The sequence below is a fragment of the Oncorhynchus gorbuscha genome, linkage group LG17 (genome assembly GCF_021184085.1).
Source record: "Oncorhynchus gorbuscha isolate QuinsamMale2020 ecotype Even-year linkage group LG17, OgorEven_v1.0, whole genome shotgun sequence".
NCBI classification, from domain to species: Eukaryota; Metazoa; Chordata; class Actinopteri; order Salmoniformes; family Salmonidae; genus Oncorhynchus; species Oncorhynchus gorbuscha.
In genome coordinates, this window is record NC_060189.1 from 22,379,422 (window position 1) to 22,404,624 (window position 25,203).

Here is a 25,203-nt window from a genome sequence, read left to right on the forward strand (position 1 = left end):
ATGATGCAATCTCAATCACACGCCACATTGCCCTTTCAACCTGGACAAGAGGAACACCTATGGAGAATGCTGTTCATTGACTACAGCTCAACATTCAACACCATAGTGCCCACAATGCTCATCACTAAGCTAAGGACCCTGGGACTAAACACCTCCCTCTGCAACTGGATCCTGGACTTCCTGATGGACCGCCCCCAGGTGGTAAGGGTAGGCAACAACAGGTCTGCTATGCTGATCCTCAACACTGGGGCCCCTCATGGGTGTTTCCGTAGTCCCCTCTTGTACTCCCTGTTCACCTACGACTGCATGACCAAACACGACTCCAACACCACCATTAAGTTTGCTGACGACACAACAGTGAGTAAGCCTGTTCACCGACAACAATGAGACAGCCTATAGGGAGGTCAGAGACAACAACTGTTCCCTCAATGTGAGCTGATCGAGGACTATAGGAAAAGGTGAGCCAAACAGGGCCCCATTGACATCGACAGGGCTGTAGGGGAGTGGGTCTAGAGTTTCAAGTTTGTTGTTGTCCACATCACCAACTAACTATCATGGTCCAAACATTACATTACATTTACATTTAAGTCATTTAGCAGACGCTCTTATCCAGAGCGACTTACAAATTGGTGCATTCACCTTATACACACCAAGACAGTCGTGAAGAGGGCATGACAACACCTTTTCACCCTCAGGAGACTGAAAATATTTTGCATTGGTCCCAAAAATCCTCAAAAGGTTCTACTGCTGAACCATCGAGAGCATCTGACTGTAAGGCTCTACAGAGGGTAGTGCGTACGACCCAGTACATCACTGGGGCCAAGCTTCCTGCCATCCAGGACCTATATAGTAGGCGGTGTCAGAGGAAAAAAATTTGTCTGAGACTCCAGTCGCTCAAGTCATAGACTGTTTTCTCTGCTACCGCACATCAAGCGGTACCGGAGCGCCACGTCTAGGACTAAAAGGCTCCTTAAGACTTGGGGGTAGAAGCTGTTAAGACTGCTGAACAATTAATCAAATGGCAACCGGATTATTTACATTGGCACCCCCTCCAATAGTTTTTTTACACTGCTGCTACTCACTGTTTATCATCTTTTCATAGTCACCTCACCCCTACCTGCATGTAAAAATTACCTTGACTAACCTGTACCCCCGCACATTGATTTAGTACTGGTACCCCATGTATATTGCCTCGTTATTGTTATTGTATGGTGTTAGTGTTTATAGTTCTTTATTTTAGTTTGATAAATATTTTCTTAACTCTTTCTTTAACTGCACTGTTGATTATGGGCTTGTAAGTAAGCATTTCATGGTAAGGTCTACACATGTTGTATTCCGCGCAGGTCATTGCTCTGGTCATTGCAAAACTATTGAGTGGGCATAGTGTAACCTATAACATTCAATGTTTTTTGTCACTCATAATACTACTGACATTACTCTTATTATACAGATTATACAGTAATACAGTAGTAGTCTATAAACCCTTTGTGCTCACTTGTTCTTACTTTCATTGATAGCAGTTCAATCAGCTAAGAATAATCAATAAACCGAAACAGTTTCGTGCACAAGGGAATTTCAAAACTGAAGCTGTCTCGTGCACAAGGGAATTTCCCGTCCACGTGTCTGAATACACTATTTTGAAGGCGGGATCAAAACAAACACTCTGATTGGTTATGAGAACAAAACGCGAAAAATATCTTAAAGGGCCATACACGAGTCACGTTATAAAACAATAAAAATGGCCTAACGTACGGATGCTTCTTTAAGACCACTTCAATTTAGCCTATTTTTTTTTCTGTGTTCACGCCCTGTTTGAGGGCGGGTGATTTTCTAGCTGACGTCTGTGAAATGAAATCAGCTTGTTGCTATTTGTCTCACACAGAATAAAAGTTTGCGTGGGGTGATACTGAGTACGGACTAAACCCATTTGGGTTTACAGTGAAAATATACCCTTTTCATTTTTCTATACACTAAGGACTATCTTGTGGTGAGTTCCGAGTCTTAATGTATCAAATAGGATTGAACACTGTCATTAACCTGTTGTTTTTTACATTGTTGTTTTGCTGGTCTGCATAGTTTGAAAGACCTGCCTGTGCTGTAAAATCTTGGACATTGTGTGTCATCATTGAGCCGCTACATTGTCTCTCACAACATCCCTGTATAGCCACTGGGATAGAGTGACTTTACCGACCCATTATGTGGCTATTTCTCACCGATATATGCCATCGGATGAATATTTTACTAACTTTTGTCTTGACAGTAGTTGTGGGGTGTTGTATTATGACAACAATCGTAGCCAACCTTGTAGGCTGTTTTACTTTTCGCGCTGCGATCTCTGTAGAGCTACGGTCTGTCTGCACGGTGTCGGCATTTCCAGCTTCTGGTTGGTTTACTTAAACTCTAAACAAGCACGCAATTTAACCAGGGACTCACACTGGAAAAGAGCACATCTATATTGTCGACTATGTAATTCGTTCAACTTTGATTATTAACGTGCATGGCTTATAAACAAAGGAATAAGCAAGTGTAATAAGACAGCTATTACAGGTTGTTCTGAAATAATCAGAGCGCGTTACGATAAAGAAGAGAATAAAGATTATCTGCGGCCGCACAATAAATGAGTTGAGAGAGACGGTTGTCATTGTCATATCTCACAGTTCAGTGTCTCTGGGGTAGTATAGCCCATATAATGTCAGTTACGCGAATGGTTTTAGTGTCCTTTGCCTGACCCACCCGTCTTGACCACACTCCTTATCCGAAACCCCACTCTCCCAAATAACTATATGCAGGGACACAGATAAAGAACTAGTTATCACTGTCAGATTTCCAAATAGTGGGATATAGTGTGATGGGGGTAGAGAATTATTACAGGGGGCTGCATTTGTGTCTCTGTGAGTGTGTATGTACACTGCACGTGTGTAGTATTTTTTGGGGGGTGATGGTCTTCTTTGTGGTGTAGGGTCTTCTTTGTGGTGGAGAGTATTATTTGTGGTGTGTACATGACTCTGAGTATAACGTTCAACTATGTGTTGTTTATGACATTAGTGCTGTGCTCAAGAGGTGTAGGGGTGTGAATGTTAAGCTGAGCTGATGTGAGTGTGTTGTCAGTATCTGTGAAGGTGGTGTTTCGAGTTGTATTAAGTGATAGTAGGCTATTTGTAAATCCATGAACCCAATGCAGTAGGGGGAGCCACTGGCTGACACACTTAAAAGGGCAGACTTTGGTTTGTGGCAGAGAACTGAATGGAAGTAGTAAGAGAAATAACCTAAGTATATCTTTTCCACATTTTGTTATGTTACAACCTTGTTCTAAAATTGATACAATCATTTCTTACTCTCATCAATCTACTCACAATACCCCATAATGACAAAGCAAAAACAGGTGTTCAATTTATTTTGCAAATGTATTACAAACAAAAAAACAGAAATACCTTATTTACATAAGTATTCAGACCCTTTGCTCTGAGACTCAAAATTGAGCTTAAGTGCATCCTGTTGCCATTGATCATCCTTGAGATAATTCTACAACTTGATTGCGGTCCACCTATGGTAAATTCAAGTGATTTGACATGATTTGGAAAGGCACAAACCTGTCAATATAAGGTCGCCCAGTTGACACTGCATGTCAGAACAAAAACCAAGCCATGAAGTCGAAGGAATTGTCCGTAGAACTCAGAGACAGGATTGTGTCGAGGCACAGATCTGGGGAGGGGTACCAAAAAATGTCTGCTGCATTGAAGGTCCCCAAGAACACAGTGGTCTCCATCATTCTTAAATGGAAGAAGTTTGGAACCACCAAGACTCTTCCTAGAGCTGGCCGCCTGGCCAAACTGAACAATCGGGGAGAAGGCCCTCGGTCAGGGTGGTGACCAAGATGGTCACTCTGACAGAGCTCCAGGGTTCCTCTGTGGAGATGGGAGAATCTTATCAGAAGGACAACCATCTCTGCAGCACTCCACCAATCAGGCCTTTACGGTAGAGTGGCCAGATGGAAGCCACTCCTCATGACAGCCCGCTTGGAGTTTGCCAAAAGGCACCTGGAGGAATCTCAGACCATGAGAAACAAGATTCTCTGGTCAAATGAAACCAAGATGGAACTCTTATTGCCTGAATGTGTTTGGAGGAAACCTGGCACCATTCCTATGGTAAAGCATGGTGGTGGCAGAATCATGCTGTTGGGATGTTTTTCAATGGCAGGGACTGGGAGACTAGTTAGGATTGGGGGAAAGATGAGAGGAGCAAAATACCTAAGAAGACTCAAGGTTGTAATTGCTGCCAAATATACTTTAACAAAGTACTGAGTAAAGGGTCTGAAAACTTATGTAAATGTGATATTTCAGTTGTATGTTTTTTTAATACATTTTCAAAAATGTCTAAAAAACTGTATTTGCTTTGTCATTATGGAGTATTGTGTGTAGATTGATGCAATGTGGAAAAAGTCAAGGGGTCTGAACTTTCTGAATACACTGTATTTTCTTGCAACTTCCATGTTCTTGTCTTGTTTGCCAGAACAAAGCACTACGTGGTTTTCCACATAGGGAAAACCACTTAGTGTATGAATGCATACAATGCATATACTTGTATGAATGCATACAGCGTGGCATAGCAAACCCCAGAATAATAGGCACTAAAGAGACTGAGGCAAATCTCTTTGGGTGAATAAATTAAAAAATGTCCTCAGAAGCTGGCATGTTGACAAATCCAAGGAGAGAAGACGAGAGTGGATCTGTCGCTCTTCCTCCAAGGCTGTCATTACCCATTTGTTGCACTCTCATTTGGAAGTGGTGTGTTAGTAGCCTAACCCTGCATTAAAGGCTTGATGGAGAGTTCTGAAAGGGTTCACAAAGGTTACTTACATTTCAGAAGTATTTTCATAACTCGTTTGACCCCCATATTGCTGAAGGTTGCAATGCTGTGAATGAACCAAGCAGGGAGATTGTTGTCTGCTAATCTCTTGTGGACAGACTACGTAAGCATAAATGGTACAGTAGAGCTGTCATGCGTGGAGCAAATCAAATCAAATCCAATTTTATTGGCCACATACACATGGTTAGCAGATGTTGATGGAAGTGTAGTGAAATGCTTGTGCTTCTAGTTCCGACTATGCAGTAAAACCTAACAATTAATCCAACAAATTCACAGCAACTACCTTATACATACAAATGTAAAGGGATGAACAAGAATATGTACTGTGCATGTAAATATATGGATGAGCGATGGCGTGTGGCATAGGCAAGATGCAGTAGATGGTGTCGAATACAGTATATACATATGAGATGAGTAATGTAGGATATGTAAACATTCTTAAAGTGGCGTTATTTAAAGTGAATAGTGATACTTTTATTACGTCAGTTTATTTAAGTGGCCAGAGATTTGAGTCTGTATGTTGGCAGCAGCCTCTCTATGTTAGGGATGGCTGTTTAACAGTCTGATGGCCTTGAGATAGAAGCTGTTTTTCAGTCTCTCGGTCCCAGATTTGATGCACCTGTACTGACCTCGCCTTCTGGATGATAGCGGGGTGAACAGCAGTGGCTCGGGTGGTTGTTGTCCTTGATGATCTTTATGGCCTTCCTGTGACATTGGGTGCTGTAGGTGTCCTGGAGGGCAGGTAGTTTGCTCCCGGTGATGCGTTGTGCAGACCGCACCACCCTCTGGTGAGCCTTGTGGTTGAGGGCAGTGCAATTGCAGTACCAGGTGGTGATACAGCCCGACAGGATGCTCTCGATTGACAACATATCCCAAGTGAGCCATGTTTCCGTGAAACAGAGAATGTTACAATCTCTGTCTCTCTGGAAGGCAACTTGTGCCCTAATTTCATCCACCTTGTTATCTAGAGATTGGACAGTATTAGTTCCGGTGCTTTGGACAAATCACATTTTCACAGGTGTTAGCATCTTTTGAATTTCGGAAGAGGAAGGGATATTTGGCCGCTAGTCTAGTTTACTTTAGTTCTGGGTTAACCAAGATTATTGTCTCTGCTAGCCTAGGGCCTGAAACACTGGAAGTACTGGGGGGATCCTTAAGTGTGATCTTGAAGCAATGTTGTACAGAATCTTTTAACTTTTTTGTTGTTTTTTACAACTGTCATGAACTATTTATTATAAGCAAGTCTTTAGAGACCAAGCTTCAGTTTTGCCATATAAACCTATTAGTCAGATATGCAAATAATTTGTTGTCTAGGCTACTCTGCATGTTGTAGTCTCAATCCTTTGGACTGTATGAGGGACCAAGCTAGCCACAGGTCTGCTGGGTTGAAATCGGAGAGAGATGGAGACTGCCTCTCGCTCAACCAAACCCCCGATTTAGGTACATTTAGCCAACAAGTCTATTAGCCGCAGCCAATTGTGTGGTTTGATGACTGTGATGAGCTGAACGATTTGTCTAAATCAGCAGTGTGCTTCACAACCACAGACTGAGCAGATCTCTGCTAGTTTTCTGTTCCACATAGATATCCCCCACTGACCTGGGTCTGCTCTGTCTGGATCAGCCAGCGTGGGTTTTATTTATGGAAGGGTAGTTATTATGGATTAGAAAGTTGTCTTTAATGATAATTAAATGTTAAATGTACTCTGCCTGAGGTCATCTCATTAGTACAGAGACAGACATGTTTAGAATCCACATTGATTTGAAGGTAATGATCTCAATTTATCAAAACAGTAGTCAAAGGAAGTCTTAGCAGAGCAATAGGCCCAACTCCCTCTCAATTTCTGTCTTCTTCCCCTAGGCAGGTCTTGGCAGATCGCCGCCGTATGGACGATGAGGAGGATGATGTGTTTGAGCCAGACTCCCACTGCTGGCGCACAGACTTCAGGGAGATAAAGTACGAGGACAGGGGAACCCAGACACCCAGCCCTGTCCTGCCACTGCCCAATAATATGCTGCCCTGCGGGGTGGCCCAGGAGCCCAGACCACTCTTCTACGGTACGGCCACACACACTATGTTAACACACACCCACGCAAACACAGTGTGAGGAATAGATAAGAGTGGAGCTCTGCTGTACTCTGCTCTTGGCGCCTGATAGTCCCAGCCACAGCAGCTTTTATGACCTGTGTGTAGTGTACCCAGCTGCTTTCCCATTCAGATGGCGCCATTAGGTGATTTAGCCTGGCCCTGATGTGACAACAGGCCATACCTGTATAACTGACACTTTACTAGAACACCAAGGATAGCTGTCTCTCAGTGATGCCCTCTCTGTCCTGTCACACTACAGATAGCACTGGTAATGGAAGAGATTACTGTATCTGAACTTTGGCGTTGTTATGAGTTGCAGAGCATATGGCACTCTCAATGAACATTAAGATATTGACCTGACCAGTATCTATGGCTTTTTTCCCACAGGCAACGCAGGCTTTCGATTGCACTTCCCAGCGCAGTTTGAGAGTGTTGGAGACCAGGGGCCTCTGGGAGAGCGAGGGGGGATGGAGCGGCTCAATCGGCAGCCCCAGCTGCCAGCACGCAGCATAGAGGTCTGCATTGGACAGAAACTCCAACTCATCGGAGACCAGTTCCACCAAGAACACCTTCAAGTGGTGAGAATACCCCCCGTGACTGACTGCACAGCACAGCTAAAGTCCACTGAGCAGACCTACTATACTCAGAGGTCTGCTGAGAGAGAGAGACTGAGCAGCAGAAGTGGCTTCTTTACGGGCATCCATTGTGGTCATGTCTCAGTGTCCCGTGTTTGTTTTGGCTAGTCAGTGAGCATGCATTAGCCCAGTGTTCTGACCTCTAATTCTACCCCCCCCCCCCCAAGACGTAGCTTAACCAGGGCAGCCTTTCCCACACTCACCCCTTCCCTCCCGGTCTCAGCTTCCTGTTTATTTCTCTCTGCCTTTCTCACCCCATTTCCTCCCTATGCTGCCACGGCGCCACAGGGGGCATGGAGGAGTTCACACCAAACACTGTATACTATGGTCGTGGTGACACTTTTAGTTCATGTACTGGCTGCATTGAAGTAGTCAGACTATTCTCTCTTGACATACTATAGGTTAGGTTGTATTGGTGGTAGAACCGTGGATCATTGAGAGTTTCTTTCTGCAGAGCACCAATGGCACATTTAGAGGGAAAGGAAAACACAGAGTCAAAGACACTCTTACACACATAAACACACTCAACACATTCTCACACAGAGACTAAGCTGAAGTGACCGGACTAGGTAAACATGTTGTACTTGCTACGATTATGATATATGATTGTCTCACCCAGCTATCTTAAGATGAATGCACTAATTGTAAGTCACTCTGGATAAGAGCGTCGGCTAAATAACTAAAATGAAAAAACTAATATTGTAACCCGAAGCTTGGCGCGTGAGCCCAGGTGAACAGCTGTGGTTAGGGAGTCTGACCAACTTAAGAAAACCGTCTTGCATTTCCTTAAAATCTCTTTCATGAATTGAGTCTTAAGCATGAAACACACAGAGAATCTCACTGCCAATAGACTGCTGACTAGGTACTTACCACAGTGGGAGGTCATTCCTTCACTTGCTAGAACAAAAGCGGTACCTGCTGCATTCCGCCCCAGTAGCAACGAACCTGCCATTTCTATTTGTAGAATTGCAAAGCTCGTCAGTGGCCAACTACTTGACTTTGAGCCAATCAGAGAGCACGAACCCCCATGTGGGGGAGCCATCAGGAGTGACAACAAAAAGGAAAAAATAACACATTTTCTCTGTACATTCATGGTTAAATGTCATGAGCCAGTCATACTTCATATGCAATGTAGGCTATGGGATGGTAACTAGTTAAGTACACAGACGCAATGCAATGCACACAACACTAAATACTTCCTCCAAACTAGCTAACACTGTAGTTAGTATTGACATAATTAAAGCTGCAATATGTAACTTTTTGGGGGACCCGACCAAATTCACATAGAAATGTAAATTATAGATCTGTCATTTTTATGGAAAACAAGTGTAAGAAGGGGTAGATCGGTTCTATGTGCACTATGCCTATGCTTCCCTGTCTTGTACACCACCACAAGTTTTGTGAAAATACATTTTTGGTTATGGAAAATATATTTCACAGCAGTTTAGATGGCACAAGGATCTCTACACTATACTTGCTTTTTTTGTCACAACTGAAATTAGGTGAACTATTCAAATTTTAGCAACCAGGAAATGGCTGAGCGATTTCTCTGTAGTGCACCTTTAAATCACAATGGATTAGTGTCTGTGAAACAACTGCCTGTGTTAGCTGCCAAGTTAGTGCAGTGTCCTTAGCTAGCTAGAAAGCTATATTGTGCTAGCTAGCGAATATACTAACATTAGGTAGCTAGCAAAAAAATTGGCTATGGGCCGGCACTGGCAGTATGAGATTATGGAGAGGGAATTAAGTAGTTTCTTCATCATCTTGCTAGGTAGTTATCTAGCTGTGGCCATCTGGGATTTCTACAAAATAGCAATATTTAACATAGCTATCTAGATTTCATTGGAATCTAAACCATAAATTAAGCAACACTCACAGACATGCGTTTTTCAAACAATGCTACTGCTACTGCCACCATCTGGTTTGGAGTATTTTAACAAGGCTGTGGATGACGACTTCAAGGTCTTTGCTGTGTGAACACAACATACTGCCGACACTGTTCATACTGCCGACACTGACAGGTGCTAAGGCAGGCAAACATTTGACAATCCTACCAGTGTGTCTGAGCTACAGTGCATTCTGAAAGTATTCAATCTACACACAATACCCATAATGACGAAGCAAAAACAGGTTTTTAGAACTTTGTGCACATTTATAAAAAATATTACGTATACATAATTATTCAGACCCTTTACTCAGTAAAGCACCTTTGGCAGGGATTACAGCCTCAAGTCTTCTTGGGTATGACGCTACAAGCTTGGCACACCTGTATTTGGGGAGTTTCTCTCATTCTAATCTGTAGATCCACTCAAGCTATGTCATGTTGGATGGAGAGTGTCGCTGCACAGCGATTTTCTGGTCTTTCCAGAGATGTTTGATCGGGTTCAAGTCCGGGCTCTGCCTGGGCCACTCAATGACTTTCAGAGACTTGTCCCGAAGCCACTCCGTCATTGTCTTGGATCTCTTCTTTGGGTCATTGTCCTGTTGGAAGGTGAAACGTCGCTCCAGTCTGAGGTCCTGAGAGCAGGTTTGCATCAAGGATTTCTCTGTACTTTGCTCCGTTCATCTTTCCCTCGATCCTGACTAGTCTCCCAGTCACTGCTGCTGAAAAACATCCACACAGCATGATCCTGCCACCACCATGCTTCACCGTAGGGATGATGCCAGGATTCCTCCAGACATGGGGCTTGGCATTCAGGTCAAAGAGTTCCATCTTGGTTTCATCAGACCAGAGAATCTTGTCTCATCGTCTGAGAGTCTTTTAGATGCCTTTTGGCAAACTCCAAGCGGGCTGTCATGTGCCTTTTACTGAGGAGTGGCTTCCATCTAGCTGATTGGTGGAGTGCTGCAGAGATGGTTGTCCTTCTGGATGGTTCTCCCATCTCCACAGAGGAACTGTGGAGCTCTGTCAGAGTGAACATCGGCCAAGGCCCTTTTCCACCGGTTGCTCATTTTGGCTGGGCGGCCAGCTCTGGGAAGAGTCTTGGTGGTTCCAAAATGATTCCATTTAAGATTGATGGAAGCCACTGTGTTCTTGGGGACCTTCAGTGCTGCAGATATTTTTTGGTACCCTTCCCCAGATCTGTACTGCGACACAATTTTGCCTCTGAGCTCTACGGCCAATTCCTTCAACCTCATGGCTTGGTTTGTGTTCTGACATGCACTGTCAACTGTGGGACCTTATAAAAGACAGGTGTGTGCCTTTCCAAATCATGTCCAAACAATTTGAATATGACCACAGGTAGACATCAATAAAGATGTAGAAACATCTCAAGGATGATTCATGGAAACAGAATGCATTTTTTCTCCCACACTCACGCTGAGATTTTATTAATACCACAGACTTCTGTCCGGCAGCCACAGTGCACTGTGACTCATCTGATATGACACAGGACATTGCAGGCAGGCGTTATTACACTAGGGCTATGATACACTGACTGACACACAGCTTAGCCTCAGCAGAGACAGGCCAGGGCAGGGTATAATGGAAGTCTCTCTCTCTCTCTCTCTCTCTCTCTGTCTCTCTCGTTTCTCACTGGGTAATAAACACAACAAGTAACATCAGTTAGTATGAGAACAATGTGATGTCATATCCTGAAGCTTCAGCGCGATAGGGCTCACACACTCACACACTGCTACCTCAGCAATGAACCTCTCCCGGGCAGGTGGGACGGTAGCTTCCCACCTGGCGAACATCCGGTGAAATTGCAGAGGGCCAAATTCAAAATACAACATTGCTAATATTAAAAATTAATAAAAATACAAGTGTCATAGATGATTCTTTAGCTTAGAATCTTGGTAATCGAAGCACGTGGTCCAATTTACAATAGGCTTTACGGCAAAACCATAGCATTTGATTGTCTGAGGATAGTACCTCACGTACTTCCTGCATTAATATAAATTCATAACCTGCACAGTTAGCGATAAAATAAATCACTTACCTTTGAAGATCTTCATCTTTTTGCAATCCTAAGGTCCCCTGTTACACAATGAATGATCGTTTTGTTCGATAAAGTCCCTCGTTATATCCCAAAAGCTCTGTTTGGTTGGCACAATTTGTTCAGTAATCCACTGGCTCAAAGGCGGTCAAAACATGCAGACGAATACATCCTAATAGTACTGGTAAAGTTTGTCAAAACATGTAAAATGATGTTTATAATGAATCCTCAATTATCTAAATACTCGATAATATTTCAACTGGACAATTGTGTATTCAATAGAAAGGAAAAACAACGAAGGATGGTCACGCAAGCAAACCGGCACTTCATGTTATCAGTGTCCACTAACCAAAAGGTCTTAGTTTTTCAAAATACAAGCATGAAACCATGTCTAAAGACTGTTGACATCTAGCGGAAGCCGTAGGAACTGCAACCCGAGTCCTAGTTATGAGACATTCACATAGAAAACCATAAGAAAGTCAAATGACAAAAAAATATATTCCTGGATGGATTGTCCTCGGGGTTTCACCTGCAAAATCAGTTCCGTTATACCCACAGACAATATTTTAACAGTTTTAGAAACTGAGAGTTTTCTATGCAATACTACCAATTTTATGCATATCCTAGCTTCTGGGCCTGAGTAACAGGCAGTTTACTTTGGGCACGTTTGTCATCCAAACTTCAAAATACTTCCCCCTGCCCCAGAGAGGCTAAGGAAAAAAACAACCGCGTGAGGCATTGTTTTTTAGATTTCCGAATCCCAGAGAATAGTGGATCTGGAATATTGACTTTGATTACCTACATAGTAAGCAACAGTTAGGTGTTATTTCAGTTCTTGATTAAACTCTCTTGTCATTCGAGTGGACAGAATTACTGTTCTTGTGTGCAGAGCCCACTCAGCCCAGGGAGTTATACAAGCCTGAGTCTCTGAGAGTTTCTCTCTGCCTGTCTGGCTGCTGTTGAGTGATGCTTGTACAGACTAACCCAAAACAGATCCGTGTGGTTTGTATGCGTGATCTCAAGTTTAGCCCATGTCTGCTATTCCTGGCACTGTGGTTTTGTTGTGTATATAAGTCTTCAGCAGTGAGGTAGGTACACTCATTTCCGTGCTGCATGAATGCACACACCCACATGAACTCAGAAAAAGACAGGACTCTGTCTTTCAAAGATAATTAATAAAAATCCAAATAACTTCATAGATTTTCATTGTAAAGGGTTTTTAACACTGTTTCCCATGCTTGTTCAATGAACCATAAACAATTAATGAACATGCACCTGTGGAACGGTCATTAAGACACTACCAGCTAACGGGCCTCCCGGGTGGCACAGTGGTTAAGGGCGCTGTACTGCAGCTGTGCCACCAGAGACTCTGGGTTCGCGCCCAGGCTCTGTTGTAACCGGCCGCGACCGGGAGTTCTGTGGGGCGACGCACAATTGGCCTAGCGCCATCCGGGTTAGAGAGGATTTTGCCGGTAGGGATATCCTTGTCTCATCGCGCACCAGCGACTCCTGTGGCGGGCCGGGCGCAGTGCACGCTAACCAAGGTTGCCAGGTGCACGGTGTTTCCTCCGTCACATTGGTGCGACTGGCTTCCGGGTTGGATGCGCGCGCTGTGTTAAGAAGCAGTGCGGCTTGGTTGGGTTGTGTATCGAAGGACGCATGACTTTCAACCTTCGTCTCTCCCGAGCCCGTACGGGAGTTGAAGCGATGAGACAAGATAGTAGCTACTAACAATTGGATACCACGGAATTGGGGAGAAAAAAGGGGTAAAAAATAAAAAATATATTTAAAAAAGACACTACCAGCTTACAGGCGGTAGGTCACAGTTATGAAAACTTAGGACACTAAAGAGGTCTTACTACTGACTCTGAAAAACACCAAAAGAAAAATGCCCAGGGTCCCTGCTCATCTGCGTGAGCGTGCCTTAGGCATGCTGCAAGGAAGTATGAGGACTGCAGATGTTGCCAGGGCAATAAATTGCAATGTCTGTACTGTGAGACGCCTAAGACAGAGCTACAGGAAGACAGGACGGACAGCTGATCGTCCTCAGAGTGGCAGACCACGTGTAACAACACCTGCACAGGATCGGTACATCCAAACATCACACTTGCGGGACAGGTACAGGATAGCAACAACAACTGCCCGAGTTACACTAGGAACGCACAATCCCTCCATCAATGGTCAGACTGTCCACAACAGGCTGAGAGAGGCTGGACTGAGGGCTTGTAGGCCTGTTGTAAGGCAGGTCCTCACCAGACATCACCGGCAACAACGTCACCTATGGGCACAAACCCACCGTCTCTGGACCAGACAGGACTGGCAAAAAGTGCTCTTCACTGACGAGTCACAGTTTTGTCTCAACAAAGGTGATGGTCGGATGCGCGTCTATCGTCTAAGGAATGAGCGTTACACCAAGGCCTGTACTCTGGAGTGCTATCGATTTGGAGTTGGAGTGTCCATCATGGTTTTGGGCGGTGTGTCACAGCATCATCAGACTGAGCTTGTTGTCATTGCAGGCAATCTCAACGCTGTGTGTTACAGGGAAGACATCCTCCACCCTCATGTGGTACCCTTCCTGCAGGCTCATCCTGACATGACCCTCCAGCATGACAATGCCACCAGCCATACTGCTCGTTCTGTGCGTGATTTCCGGCAAGACAGGAATGTCAGTGTTCTGCCATGGCCAACGAAGAGCCTTGGAACTCAATCCCATTGAGCACATCTGGGACCTGTTGGATCGGAGGGTGAGGGCTAGGGCCATTCCCCCTCCAAAAATGTCCAGGAACTTGCAGGTGAGTTGGTGGAAGAGTGCGGTAACATCTCACAGCAAGAACTGACAATTCTGGTGCAGTCCATGAGGAGGAGATGCACTGCAGTACTTAATGCAGCTGGTGGCCACTCCAGATACTGACTGTTACTTTTGATTTTGACCCCCCCCCCTTTTTTTCAGGGATACATTATTCCATTTCTGTTAGTCACATGTCTGTGGAACTTGTTCAGTTTACGTCTCAGTTGTTTAATCTTGTTATGTTCATACAAATATTTACACGTTAAGTTTGCTGAAAATAAACACAGTTGACAGTGAGAGTAAGTTTTCTTTTTTTGCTGAGTTTACGAACACACGGTGTGCGTGTGTGTGTGCATGCATGCATGAGACCGAGTATGTGTGTGTGTGAGTGTGATCTCATCTTTCAGACTCACTTGGACTGCCACTTTTCAATGTTGATGTCTCTCTCGCCATCCCTCCATTTCTCCCTCTTGTTGGGTTATTGCAATTATGTAGGGCATAAGCAGGCTTTCAAACACAGTTTAACATTCATCTCTTTGATTGACTCATAAATGAAGAGACATGGCATACTGTGTATTATGGCTCAACACCCTCCCATTTCCATATCATCCTACCATCGTGGCAGGGAAAGGGCTTAAGGTGCTTAAGAGTATAAGAGGAGCATTTTGGTGCTGACAGATAAATTGCTCCTCCGTATGAGAAGGCTGGAGGGGACGGAGCAGAGGTCCCCAGAGCAGAGTAGGCTGACATGACAGTAATGACAGACACAATGACAGGAAGACTGCCACAGTCTGCATGGGGGCGAGGAGCAGAGTTGAGTTACAATAGTGTGTTTTTGTAAAGACTCCTCTGGTGCTTTCGATGAGTGTTGAAAGCGTAAGCATTGAATGTCCCTAGGGTGTGTGTGTGTGTTTCCTTTCCTTATCTTCTCACTGTTCTATAAGGGCACTCTATTTTCTTTACAGCACACATGAGGGGGTGGGGAAAAATGCTTGTGGTTGTTGAGATGGGCATATCTGTATTCCTGTCCACTTCTGCCTCTTGGTTGCACTCCTGTCCTGAGCTGTGAGTCTCTGGCCACTGGTCGCTGCCTGTCAGACAGGTTGCCTGCATCCTGAGGCTCTGACAAAACACATCAGGCTTATGTTAAAGTGATGATGCTCGGCACACGCATACTCCGGCTGACTGGCTCTCGTTCAGGCAAATGAGAAATAAGAGCACTCAGGATTTCCGGAAGGCCAAAGTTAGTTACTTTAAGGAGCAGTTCTCTCACTGTGGGTCTAACCCCAAGAAGTTCTGGAAAATTGTTAAAGACCTGGAGAATAAATCCTCCTCCTCACAGCTGCCCATGCCCCTTAATGTTGATGATGTGGTTGTTACTGACAAAGAGCACATGGCTGAGCTGTTTACTCACCACTTCATTAAGTTCCTATTCCTATTTGACTCTGCCATGCCTCATTGCCCGTCCAACATTTCCTCATCTCCCACCCCTTCTAATGCGACCAGCCCCGATGCCCCTCCCTCTTTTCCCCCTGCCCTGCTACAAATTTTCTCCCTGCAGTGTCCAAGGTGCTAAAGGAGCTGATTAAACCTGACCCCAAAAACCATCTGGGTCAGTTGCTGCCCCTATCATCGCCAAGCCTATCTCTGACCTTTTTAACCTGTCTCTCCTCTCTGGGGAAGTTCCCATTACTTGGAAGGTAACCACGGTGCGCCCTTTATTTAAAAGGGGATATCAAGCTGATCATAACTGTTATAGGCCTATTTCTATGTTGCCCTGTTTATCAAAAGTGTTGGACAAACTGACTGGCTTTCTTGATGTCTATAGTATTCTCTCTGGTATGTGGTTTCCGCTCAGGTTATGGATGTGTCACTGCAACCTTAATGGTTCTCAATGATGTCACCATTGCCATTGCCAAGCAATGTTGTGCTGCTATTTTTATTGACTTGGCCAATGCTTTTGATACGGCAGACCATTCGATTATTGTGGGCCGGCTAAGGAGTATTGGTGTCACTGAGGGGTCTTTGGCCTGGTTTGCTAACTACCTCTCTCAAAGAGTGCAGTGTCTCAGCTACTGCCTGTCACCAAGGGAGTACCCCAAGGCTCGATCCTAGGCCCCACGCTCTTCTCAATTTACATCAACAACATAGCTCAGGCAATAGGAAGCTCTCTCATCCATTTATATGCAGATGATTCAGTCTTACACTCAGCTGGCCCCTCTCTGGATGTTGTGTTCAACACTCTACAGCAAAGCTTTCTTAGTGTCCAACAAGCTTTCTTTGCCCCTAACCTGGTTCTGAACACCTCCAAAACAAAGGTCATGTGGTTTGGTAAGAAGAACGCCCCTCTCCCCACAGGTGTGATTACTACCTCTGAGGGTTTAGAGCTTGAAGTAGTCACCTTATACAAGTAATTGGTAGTATGGCTAGAAGGTACATTGTCCTTCTCTCAGCACAAGCTGCAGGCTAAGGTTAAATCTAGACTTGGTGTCCTCTATTGTAATCGCTCCTCTTTCACCCCAGCTGCCAAACTAACCCTGATTCAAATGACCATCCTACCCATGCTAGATTAAGTAGACGTAATTTATAGTTTGGCAGGTAAGGGTAAATGTTATTTACCATTCGGCCATCAGATTTGCCTTCAATGAACCTTATGGGACACATCACTGCACTCAATACTCCCCTGTAAACTGGTCATCTACGTATACCCGTCATAAGACCCACTGCTTGATGCTTATTTATAAAACCCTTTTAGGCCTCACTCCCCCCTATCTGACACAAACAACACCCGTTCTGCCAGTCACATTCTGTTAAAGGTCCCCAAAGCACACACATCCCTGGGTCGCTCATCTTTTCAGTTCGCTGTAGCTAGCGACTGGAACGATCTGCAACAAACACTTAAACTGGACAGTTTAATCTCCATCTCTTCATTCAAAGACTCAATCATGGACACTTACTGACAGTTGTGTCTGCTTCGCGTGATGTATTGTCGTCTCTACCTTCTTGGCAATGGCCCTTTGTGCTGTTGTCTGTCCCAAATAACGTTTGTACCATATTTTGTGCTGCTACCATGTTGTGCTGCTGCCATGTTATGTTGCTACCACGTTATGTTGTCATGTGTTGCTGCCATTCTAAGTTGTTGTCTTAGGTCTCTCTTCATGTCGTTTTGTGGTGTCTCTCTTGTTGTGATGTGTGTTTTTGTCCTATATTTATACATCAATGTCTTTCTTAAAATCAATACACAGAAGTATATATTTAGCTAAAATAAATCCAGGTTAGCAGGCAATATTAACCAGGTGAAATTGTGTCACTTCTCTTACGTTCATTGCACGCAGAGTCGGCGTATATGCAACATTTTGGGCCGCCTGGCTCATTGCGAACTAATTTGCCAGATTTTTACGTAATTATGACATTACATTGAAAGTTGTGCAATGTGACAGCAATATTTAGACTTAGAGATACGGAACAGTTCCGTATTTCACTGAAAGAATAAACGTTTGTTTACGAAATGATAGTTTCCGGATTCGACCATATTAATGACCAAAGGCTCGTATTTCTGTGTGTTATTATGTTATAATTAAGTCTATGATTTGATAGAGCAGTCTGACTGAGCGATGGTAGGCACCAGCAGGCTTGTAAGCATTCATTCAAACAGCATTTTCGTGCGTTTTGCCAGCAGCTCAAGCATTGCGCTGTTTATGACTTCAAGCCTATCAACTCCCGAGATTAGGCTGGTGTAACTGGTGTGAAATGGCTAGCTAATAGCGTTTCAAACGTGACTCGCTCTGAGACTTGAAGTAGTTGTTCCCCTTGCTCTGCATGTGTAACGCTGCTTCGAGGGTGGCTGTTGTCGATGTGTTCCTGGTTCGAGCCCAGGTAGCAGCGAGGAGAGGGATGGAAGCTGTTATACTGTATACTGTTACACTGGCAATACTAAAGTGCCTATAAGAACATCCAATAGTCAAAGGTATATGAAATACAAATCGTATAGAGAGAAATAGTCCTATAATTCCTATAATAACTACTACCACCTAAAATGTCTTACCTGGGAATATTGAAGTCTCCTGTTAAAAGGAACCACAAGCTTTCATATGTTCTCATGTTCTGAGCAAGGAACTTAAACGTTAGCTTTCTTACATGGCAAATATTGCACTTTTACTTTCTTCTCCAACACTTTGTTTTTGCGTTATTTAAACCAAATTGAACATGTTTCATTATTTATTTGAGGCTAAATTGATTTTATTGATGTATTATATTAAGTTAAAAGTGTTCATTCAGTATTGTTGTAATTGTCATTATTACAAATAAATAAAAACAATCGACCGATTTAATCGGTATCAGCTTTTTTTTGGGTCCTTCAATAATCGGCATTGGACTTTGAAAAATCATAATCGGTCGACCTCACATTGTCATTGTGTGGCGTAGCAGTGTTTGTTGATCAAATATATTGTGTTAACCTAGTCAGTTGTACAACTGAATGCATCAACTGAAATGTGTCTTCCTCATTTAACCCAACCCATCTGAATAAAAGAGGTGTGGGGGGGCTGCCTTAATCGACATACACGTCATCAGCGCCCAGTTGTCGTTGACTTCTTTCGTTGTTATGCAATTATCAAAATATCCCGAGCTTAACTTTTGATAAATGCTATATCACAAAACTAGTGCTATCAATATTCCCAGTAGTACCTCAAATATCCGATGGCTATACAATAATGTATTTCTTCTTTTTACAAAAACGGGTGCGGGTGTGGAAAGTGCATGAGCCTGTTTGAAACTGGCACCAGCTTATGCAACGCTCTGCAAAGTTCATCTCACTGTATGGGGCTAAACATTTACATTTAAGTCATTTGCAGACGCTATCAGAGCAAAATTGGTGCATTCACCTTATGACATCCAGTGGAACAGCCACTTTACAATAGTGCATCTAAATATTTTAAGGGGGGAGGGGGGTGAGAAGGATTACTTTATCCTATCCTAAGTATTCCTTAAAGAGGTGGGGTTTCAGGTGTCTCCGGAAGGTGGTGATTGACTCCGCTGTCCTGGCGTCGTGAGGGAGTTTGTTCCACCATTGGGGAGCCAGAGCAGCGAACAGTTTTGACTGGGCTGAAACTGTACTTCCTCAGTGGTAGGGAGACGAGCAGGCCAGAGGTGGATGAACGCAGTGCCCTTATTTGGGTGTAGGGCCTGATCAACTTTTGAGCCTGGAATGCTGAGGTGCCGTTCCCCTCACAGCTCCGTAGGCAAGCACCATGGTCTTGTAGCGGATGCGAGCTTCAACTGGAAGCCAGTGGAGAGAGCGGAGGAGCGGGGTGACGTGGAGAGAACTTGGGAAGGTTGAACACTAGACCCCAGCCAACAGCGAGTTGCAGTAATCCAGACGGGAGATGACAAGTGCCTGGATTAGGACCTGCGCCGCTTCCTGTGTGAGGCAGGGTCGTACTCTGCGGATGTTGTAGAGCATGAACCTACAGGAACGTGCCACCGTCTTGATGTTAGTTGAGAACGATTTTAGCGCTCTGGGAGGAGGACACAATGGAGTTGTCAACCGTGATGGCAGATCATGGAACGGGCAGTCCTTCCCCGGGAGGAAGAGCAGCTCCGTCTTGCCGAAGTCAGCTTGAGGTGGTGATCCGTCATCCACACTGATATGTCTGCCAGACATGCAGAGATGCGATTCGCCACCTGGTCATCAGAAGGGGGAAAGGAGAAGATTAATTGTGTGTCGTCTGCATAGCAATGATAGGAGAGACCATGTGAGGTTATGACAGAGCCAAGTGACTTGGTGTATAGCGAAACCAGTGGTGAGTGGTGAGGAGACAGATTCTCGCCACGCCACCTGGTAGGAGCGACCTGTCAGGTAGGACGCAATCAAGCGTGGGCCGCGCCAGAGATGCCTCGGAGAGGGTGGAGAGGAGGATTGATGGTTCACAGTATCGAAGGCAGCCGATAGGTCTAGAAGGATGAGAGCAGAGGAGAGAGAGTTAGCTTTAGCGGTGTGATACAGAGAAGAGCAGTCTCAGTTGAATGACTAGTCTTGAAACCTGACTGATTTGGATCAAGCAGGTCATTCTGAGAGAGATATGACCAAGGACGGCACGTTCAAGAGTTTTGGAGAGAAAAGAAAGAAGGGATACTGGTCTGTAGTTGTTAACATCGGAGGGATGTATTTTTCAGAAGGGTGCAACTCTCGCAAGACGGAAGGGACGTAGCCAGCGGTCAGGGATAAGTTAAGGGAGAAGGTCTCCGGAAATGGTTAGGGTCGAGCGGGCAGGTTGTTGGGCAAGACGCGAGATTTCATCTGGAGAGAGAGGGGAGAAAGAGGTCAGAGCACAGGGTAGGGCAGTGTGAGCAGAACCAGAGTGTCGTTTGACTTAGCAAACGAGGATCGGATGTCGTCGACTCTTGACAAGTCATCTGCAGAGAGGGAGGAGGGTGTGGGAGGGGGAGGAGGATTCGAAGGTGGCAAAGAGCTTCCTAGGGTTAGAGGCAGATGCTTGAAATTTAGAGTGGTAGAAAGTGGTTTTATCGAAAGGATGCCAGGTCCGCAGGGAGGCGAGTTTTCTCCATTTCCGCTCGGCTGCCCGGAGCCCTGTTCTGTGAGCTCGCAATGAGTGGAAGCCATGGAGCGGGAGGGGAGGACCGAGCCGGCCTGGAAGATAGGGGACATAGAGAGTCAAAGGATGCAGAAAGGGAGGAGAGGAGCGTTGAGGAGGCAGAATCAGGAGATAGGTTGGAGAAGGTTTGAGCAGAGGGAAGAGATGATAGGATGGAAGAGTCTTATCACATTGCAAAGTGCAGGCTAGTTGTAAACAGGTTGATTTCTGGGCTTGCACACAGATGCTGCATCAGATGTCATGTTAAGAAACAAGTCAACTCGGCAGTCACGCTTTGGTGGAATTGGTTTACAACGGGAGAATGTTGTCTGACACTGGCAATGTGCTAAGCTTTTTTTTGTCAAAGCTTTTTATCCAGCCTATTTTTGCTCTTTGTTGATGTGTGACGTGTATCTGAAATAGCTGTGGTGTTATCAGGTCCGGTAGTGTCTGTGTTTCGTCTGTGGAGCTAAGCTCAGCTCTCATACTGAGATATGTTCCTGTGGATCCACGCCCCTCCTCAAGTGCTCTCTAGTCCTATATAGTGCAATTATCTTATCTCCTCCTCTATGGCAGAGATAGCTTTATCCTCCAAATCACACACCATCCAGTTGGCTCTCCAGCCTGAGGGGGAGAGGGAGGCTGCTCCTGATGTGCTGTTGATTCTGTTTCCATAGACTTGCTATGCAATGAATGTGTCTGTGGCATGGGGTGGGGTGGAAGTTAGTGTTACATTGGCTGGGGTTAGGGTTCTCAATCCTGTACACAAAGAACCTGCATTAATAAGTAGTGCTGGACACACACACGGCCTGTTGTGAGAATATCATAGACGTTCCGGTGTCTGGTTATGACCTATCCCTCCTCAATTCACCATGTTGATCTCTCTCAATCACTATCACCACCCATCACACACCAGCACACATCCACAGCTCCAACTGAAGACCCTGGTAAAGGAATGATGACATTTTTTAATTGACTAGGCCAGTTCCCTGTCCTTATGCTGTTCTGACTCTGTTGTATTTCTCCCTTGTTTTGTTGCAGTATCACCGAAACCAAAGGAACATGAGGCCCTTGTGGTGGCGCCTGGCCTCGGCTCTGCTCACCCTGCTGTTTGAGCAGGAGGCCATCGCTGGAGGGGGAAGAGCAGGGTGGAGGTGATGGAGAGGACCAGCCCAGCCCAGACTACCCCTCTCCCACAGGAACTGGACTCCAAATGGCACTGTCAAATTTAACACGGGTCTGTTGGGGAAAAATTACAAAAGAGAAAAGGTCCCCGCGGGACGGAGACAACCATTTTTTACGAGGTTGTTTTTTTCCAAGAAGATGCCATGTTGTTTCACGAGATTCCTCTACTGGACGATGTCCTTATTTTGGTAATTGTTTGATGTAGTATTTTGTACAGTACATTATTCCTGTTGAATTTGTTTGCACTTCCGTATGTGTACATCTTGAATGACCTCCATGGTCCCGGGAATGCCTTGTCAATGTCTTCTACCACAACCCAATGACTGTTGACAAGAACCAAGCAGAAGAAAGAAAGAGATGGAGGGATCTGAAGAAGGGAAAGAAGAGTGGTTCATAGGGTTTTCTTTTCTGAAGTTTCCAGGAAATAATTGGTCAAACTTGATAACTTACTAATTTCCAAAGATGCAGTCTCTCAGAACAAAGCATTTTTCACCTCAACCTTCTCCTCAATGGGGTTGTGTATACTGTTATATTACATGTTGATTATTCTTTGCTCTTCCAGTCACTTTTATTGTTTTGATTTCAATAATTGTTGTTTTTCCCATTGTCACCAAAAATAATGAAACATCCATTGGCTTCCGATGTGGTAAATGCCACTTTGTGGTGTGAAGGTAGATCCAGTACATAGCCGTGGGAAATAGGGGTGCTACAGCACCCCTTGATAAAAAAAGTGTATATATATATATATATAAATGTTATGATAAAAAGTGTATATATATATATATATATATATATATAGAACATTTTCTCATAACATTTGTGAACTAGGCCTTTATTACTGCTGTATTAGCAGAGAAAAATACTCTTTAGGACCCCCCCCCCCCACCCCCCCAACCCCCCTCCAACAGCACTCCCAAAACATCTACCCGCAGCCATGATACAACTTCCAAAGCAAAAGTGGATCCCACGAGTTACTCAGAGAGAACACCAGGTTTTCAATCATAGTTTATTTCAGAGTTATCTTTTACTAAGTTCATAAATCCCCGAACTGGACCCCAGTCATTGTGAGAGAGATTGTGCTGATCATTTTTTTTGTTTTAAGACTACCAGGCCCTTCAAGTGGAGCTATGCATCCACACTGTTTGCACTATAGTACATCAGTCAGGAGTAGATTCGGTTACAAAGCCAACCTCTGTCATTAAATGAAGGTTTTTAACTGTATCTGATTTGCAATGGTAACATTACAATGTTTTCATTCACATGACCAAGCTATATCTTCCCAGGAAGTGACTGAATATGGCCTGTTATCATTAGAATAAAACATCTGAGGTACAAGTGATGCTGGTTAAATGAATGCCTCATTGAAATTCCAATGTTTTTTAGCCCTCCAATCGATGTGCTCTCTAACCCACTGCCAGAGATGCACTTGTATTCTGGACACCAAAACAAACATGTGAAACAACAACATCTTCCCTCCTCTCAGGATTCTTGCATGGGCTTTTATATATATTTTTTAACCAGTGGAGTGATCTTCTATTAGTTCTTTGTCCTCAGATCCTGTGGTGTAACTTTAGAAATCACCACTGATAATCCAATTGACAAGAGAACGTGTCTGAGATTCGAAATGAACTGGTAGTATGCAAGACTGTAATTACTATTGAAATATGAATCTTTTTGAAGACACTGCTGTATTCTTGAAGATGCTGTTTGTTGTACATTTTATTGCCTTTTTACTTCACTTTTTGTCCATTTTGAAGTAGCAGTATATATCATGAGGCTGTAATTTCAGACACAACTCCTGTTAATATGGTTATGTTTAGTCCGACAGTACTTTACTTTTTGCCCATTTTGAAGGAGAAGTATACATCATGAGGCTGTAATTTCAGACACAACTCTTGGTAATTTGGTCCTACAGCCATCTTCTGTGTCATCTTCTGTCTGTATAATCAGTGCTTTCTTTCAACCCATAATTTAGAATGCTGGAGAAACAGGTAACTGCCAAAATCAAGGAAACACCCATATAAAGTGTCTTCATAGGGTGGTGTTGGGCCACCGCGAGCCAGAACAGCTTCAATGCCCCTTGGCATAGATTCTACAAGTGCTTGGAATAATATGGTGTTTTGTTGATGGTGGTGGAACACGCTGTCTCAGGCGCCCCTCCAGAATCTCCCATAAGTGTTCAATTGGGTTGAGATCTGGTGACAGTGACGGCCATTTCATATGGTTTACATCATTTTCATGCTCATCAAACCATTCAGTGGCCACTCGTGTCCTGTGGATGGGGACATTGTCATCCTATGGGGGCATAGCCATGGTAGCCAAAATAATGGCCTGCCCAACCTTTTAAAACATATATATATAATGGGATATTAATTCATTTATTAACTCAGCAACCACACCTGTGTGGAAATACCTGATTAAAATATACTTTGCATCCCTCATTTACTCAAGTGTTTCCATTATTTTGGCAGTTACATGTATGTTTCAGTGCCAGAGAAAATACAAATAACAGTTTCCCATGTAGAGTAGAATGACAAAGGAATGGAGTGGTTCGGTCCAATTCTGTTGTCTGCACCAGTTGAAATATATTAGATACATAACCATAGATATAAAGGTATTCTTTAGACAGACTGGTCAGATGATGACGCTTGCTCTGTCTGTTGAGGCAGGGACTAATTTAGAACCATGTGGGGCAGTGAGAGATGAGCTGAACATCGCTGTTTTTGTTGTTTGTTGTTTCCTGCAGATCCTGAATGCTGAGCCAGTCACCGTAGCCTCCTGTCTCACTGTAGCCCTTAAACCGTCCCTAAACTCGCTTCTCTCGCTCTACTGTAGCCTACATCTATGTGTACTGCTCATCCATTTCCTTTAGGACTTTTAGCGTTGTTTTCCGTTTTTTAATTTTTATTTATTTTTTGTATATTCACCCTTTTCTACTGTATGGATTTTGTGTGCAATTTCTCTTCCTTTTGTTTTTTAAAAATGTGTATATAATTCATTTGTTTGACTGTATAGAACGATGGTTATCTGCGAAGTGTTTTCCCTGAGGGAAGTCATCTCCAGAAATGGGCCCAATCGGTTAAGGCATTTATATGAATCAACCATGTCACGT

The 25,203-nt window shown here is 44.1% G+C and overlaps 1 protein-coding gene across 1 annotated transcript; it reads left to right on the forward strand.

Moving 5' to 3' along the window:
* Positions 1-1,854: 1,854 nt before the first annotated feature.
* On the forward strand, positions 1,855-22,817 carry LOC124001297 (bcl-2-modifying factor-like). The gene is made up of 4 exons (XM_046307971.1): positions 1,855-1,987; positions 6,725-6,921; positions 7,340-7,530; positions 21,948-22,817. Exons 2-4 carry the CDS (start codon positions 6,750-6,752, stop codon positions 22,062-22,064), a joined length of 480 nt encoding a protein of 159 aa, XP_046163927.1. The 5' UTR covers positions 1,855-1,987; positions 6,725-6,749; the 3' UTR covers positions 22,065-22,817.
* Positions 22,818-25,203: the final 2,386 nt, after the last annotated feature.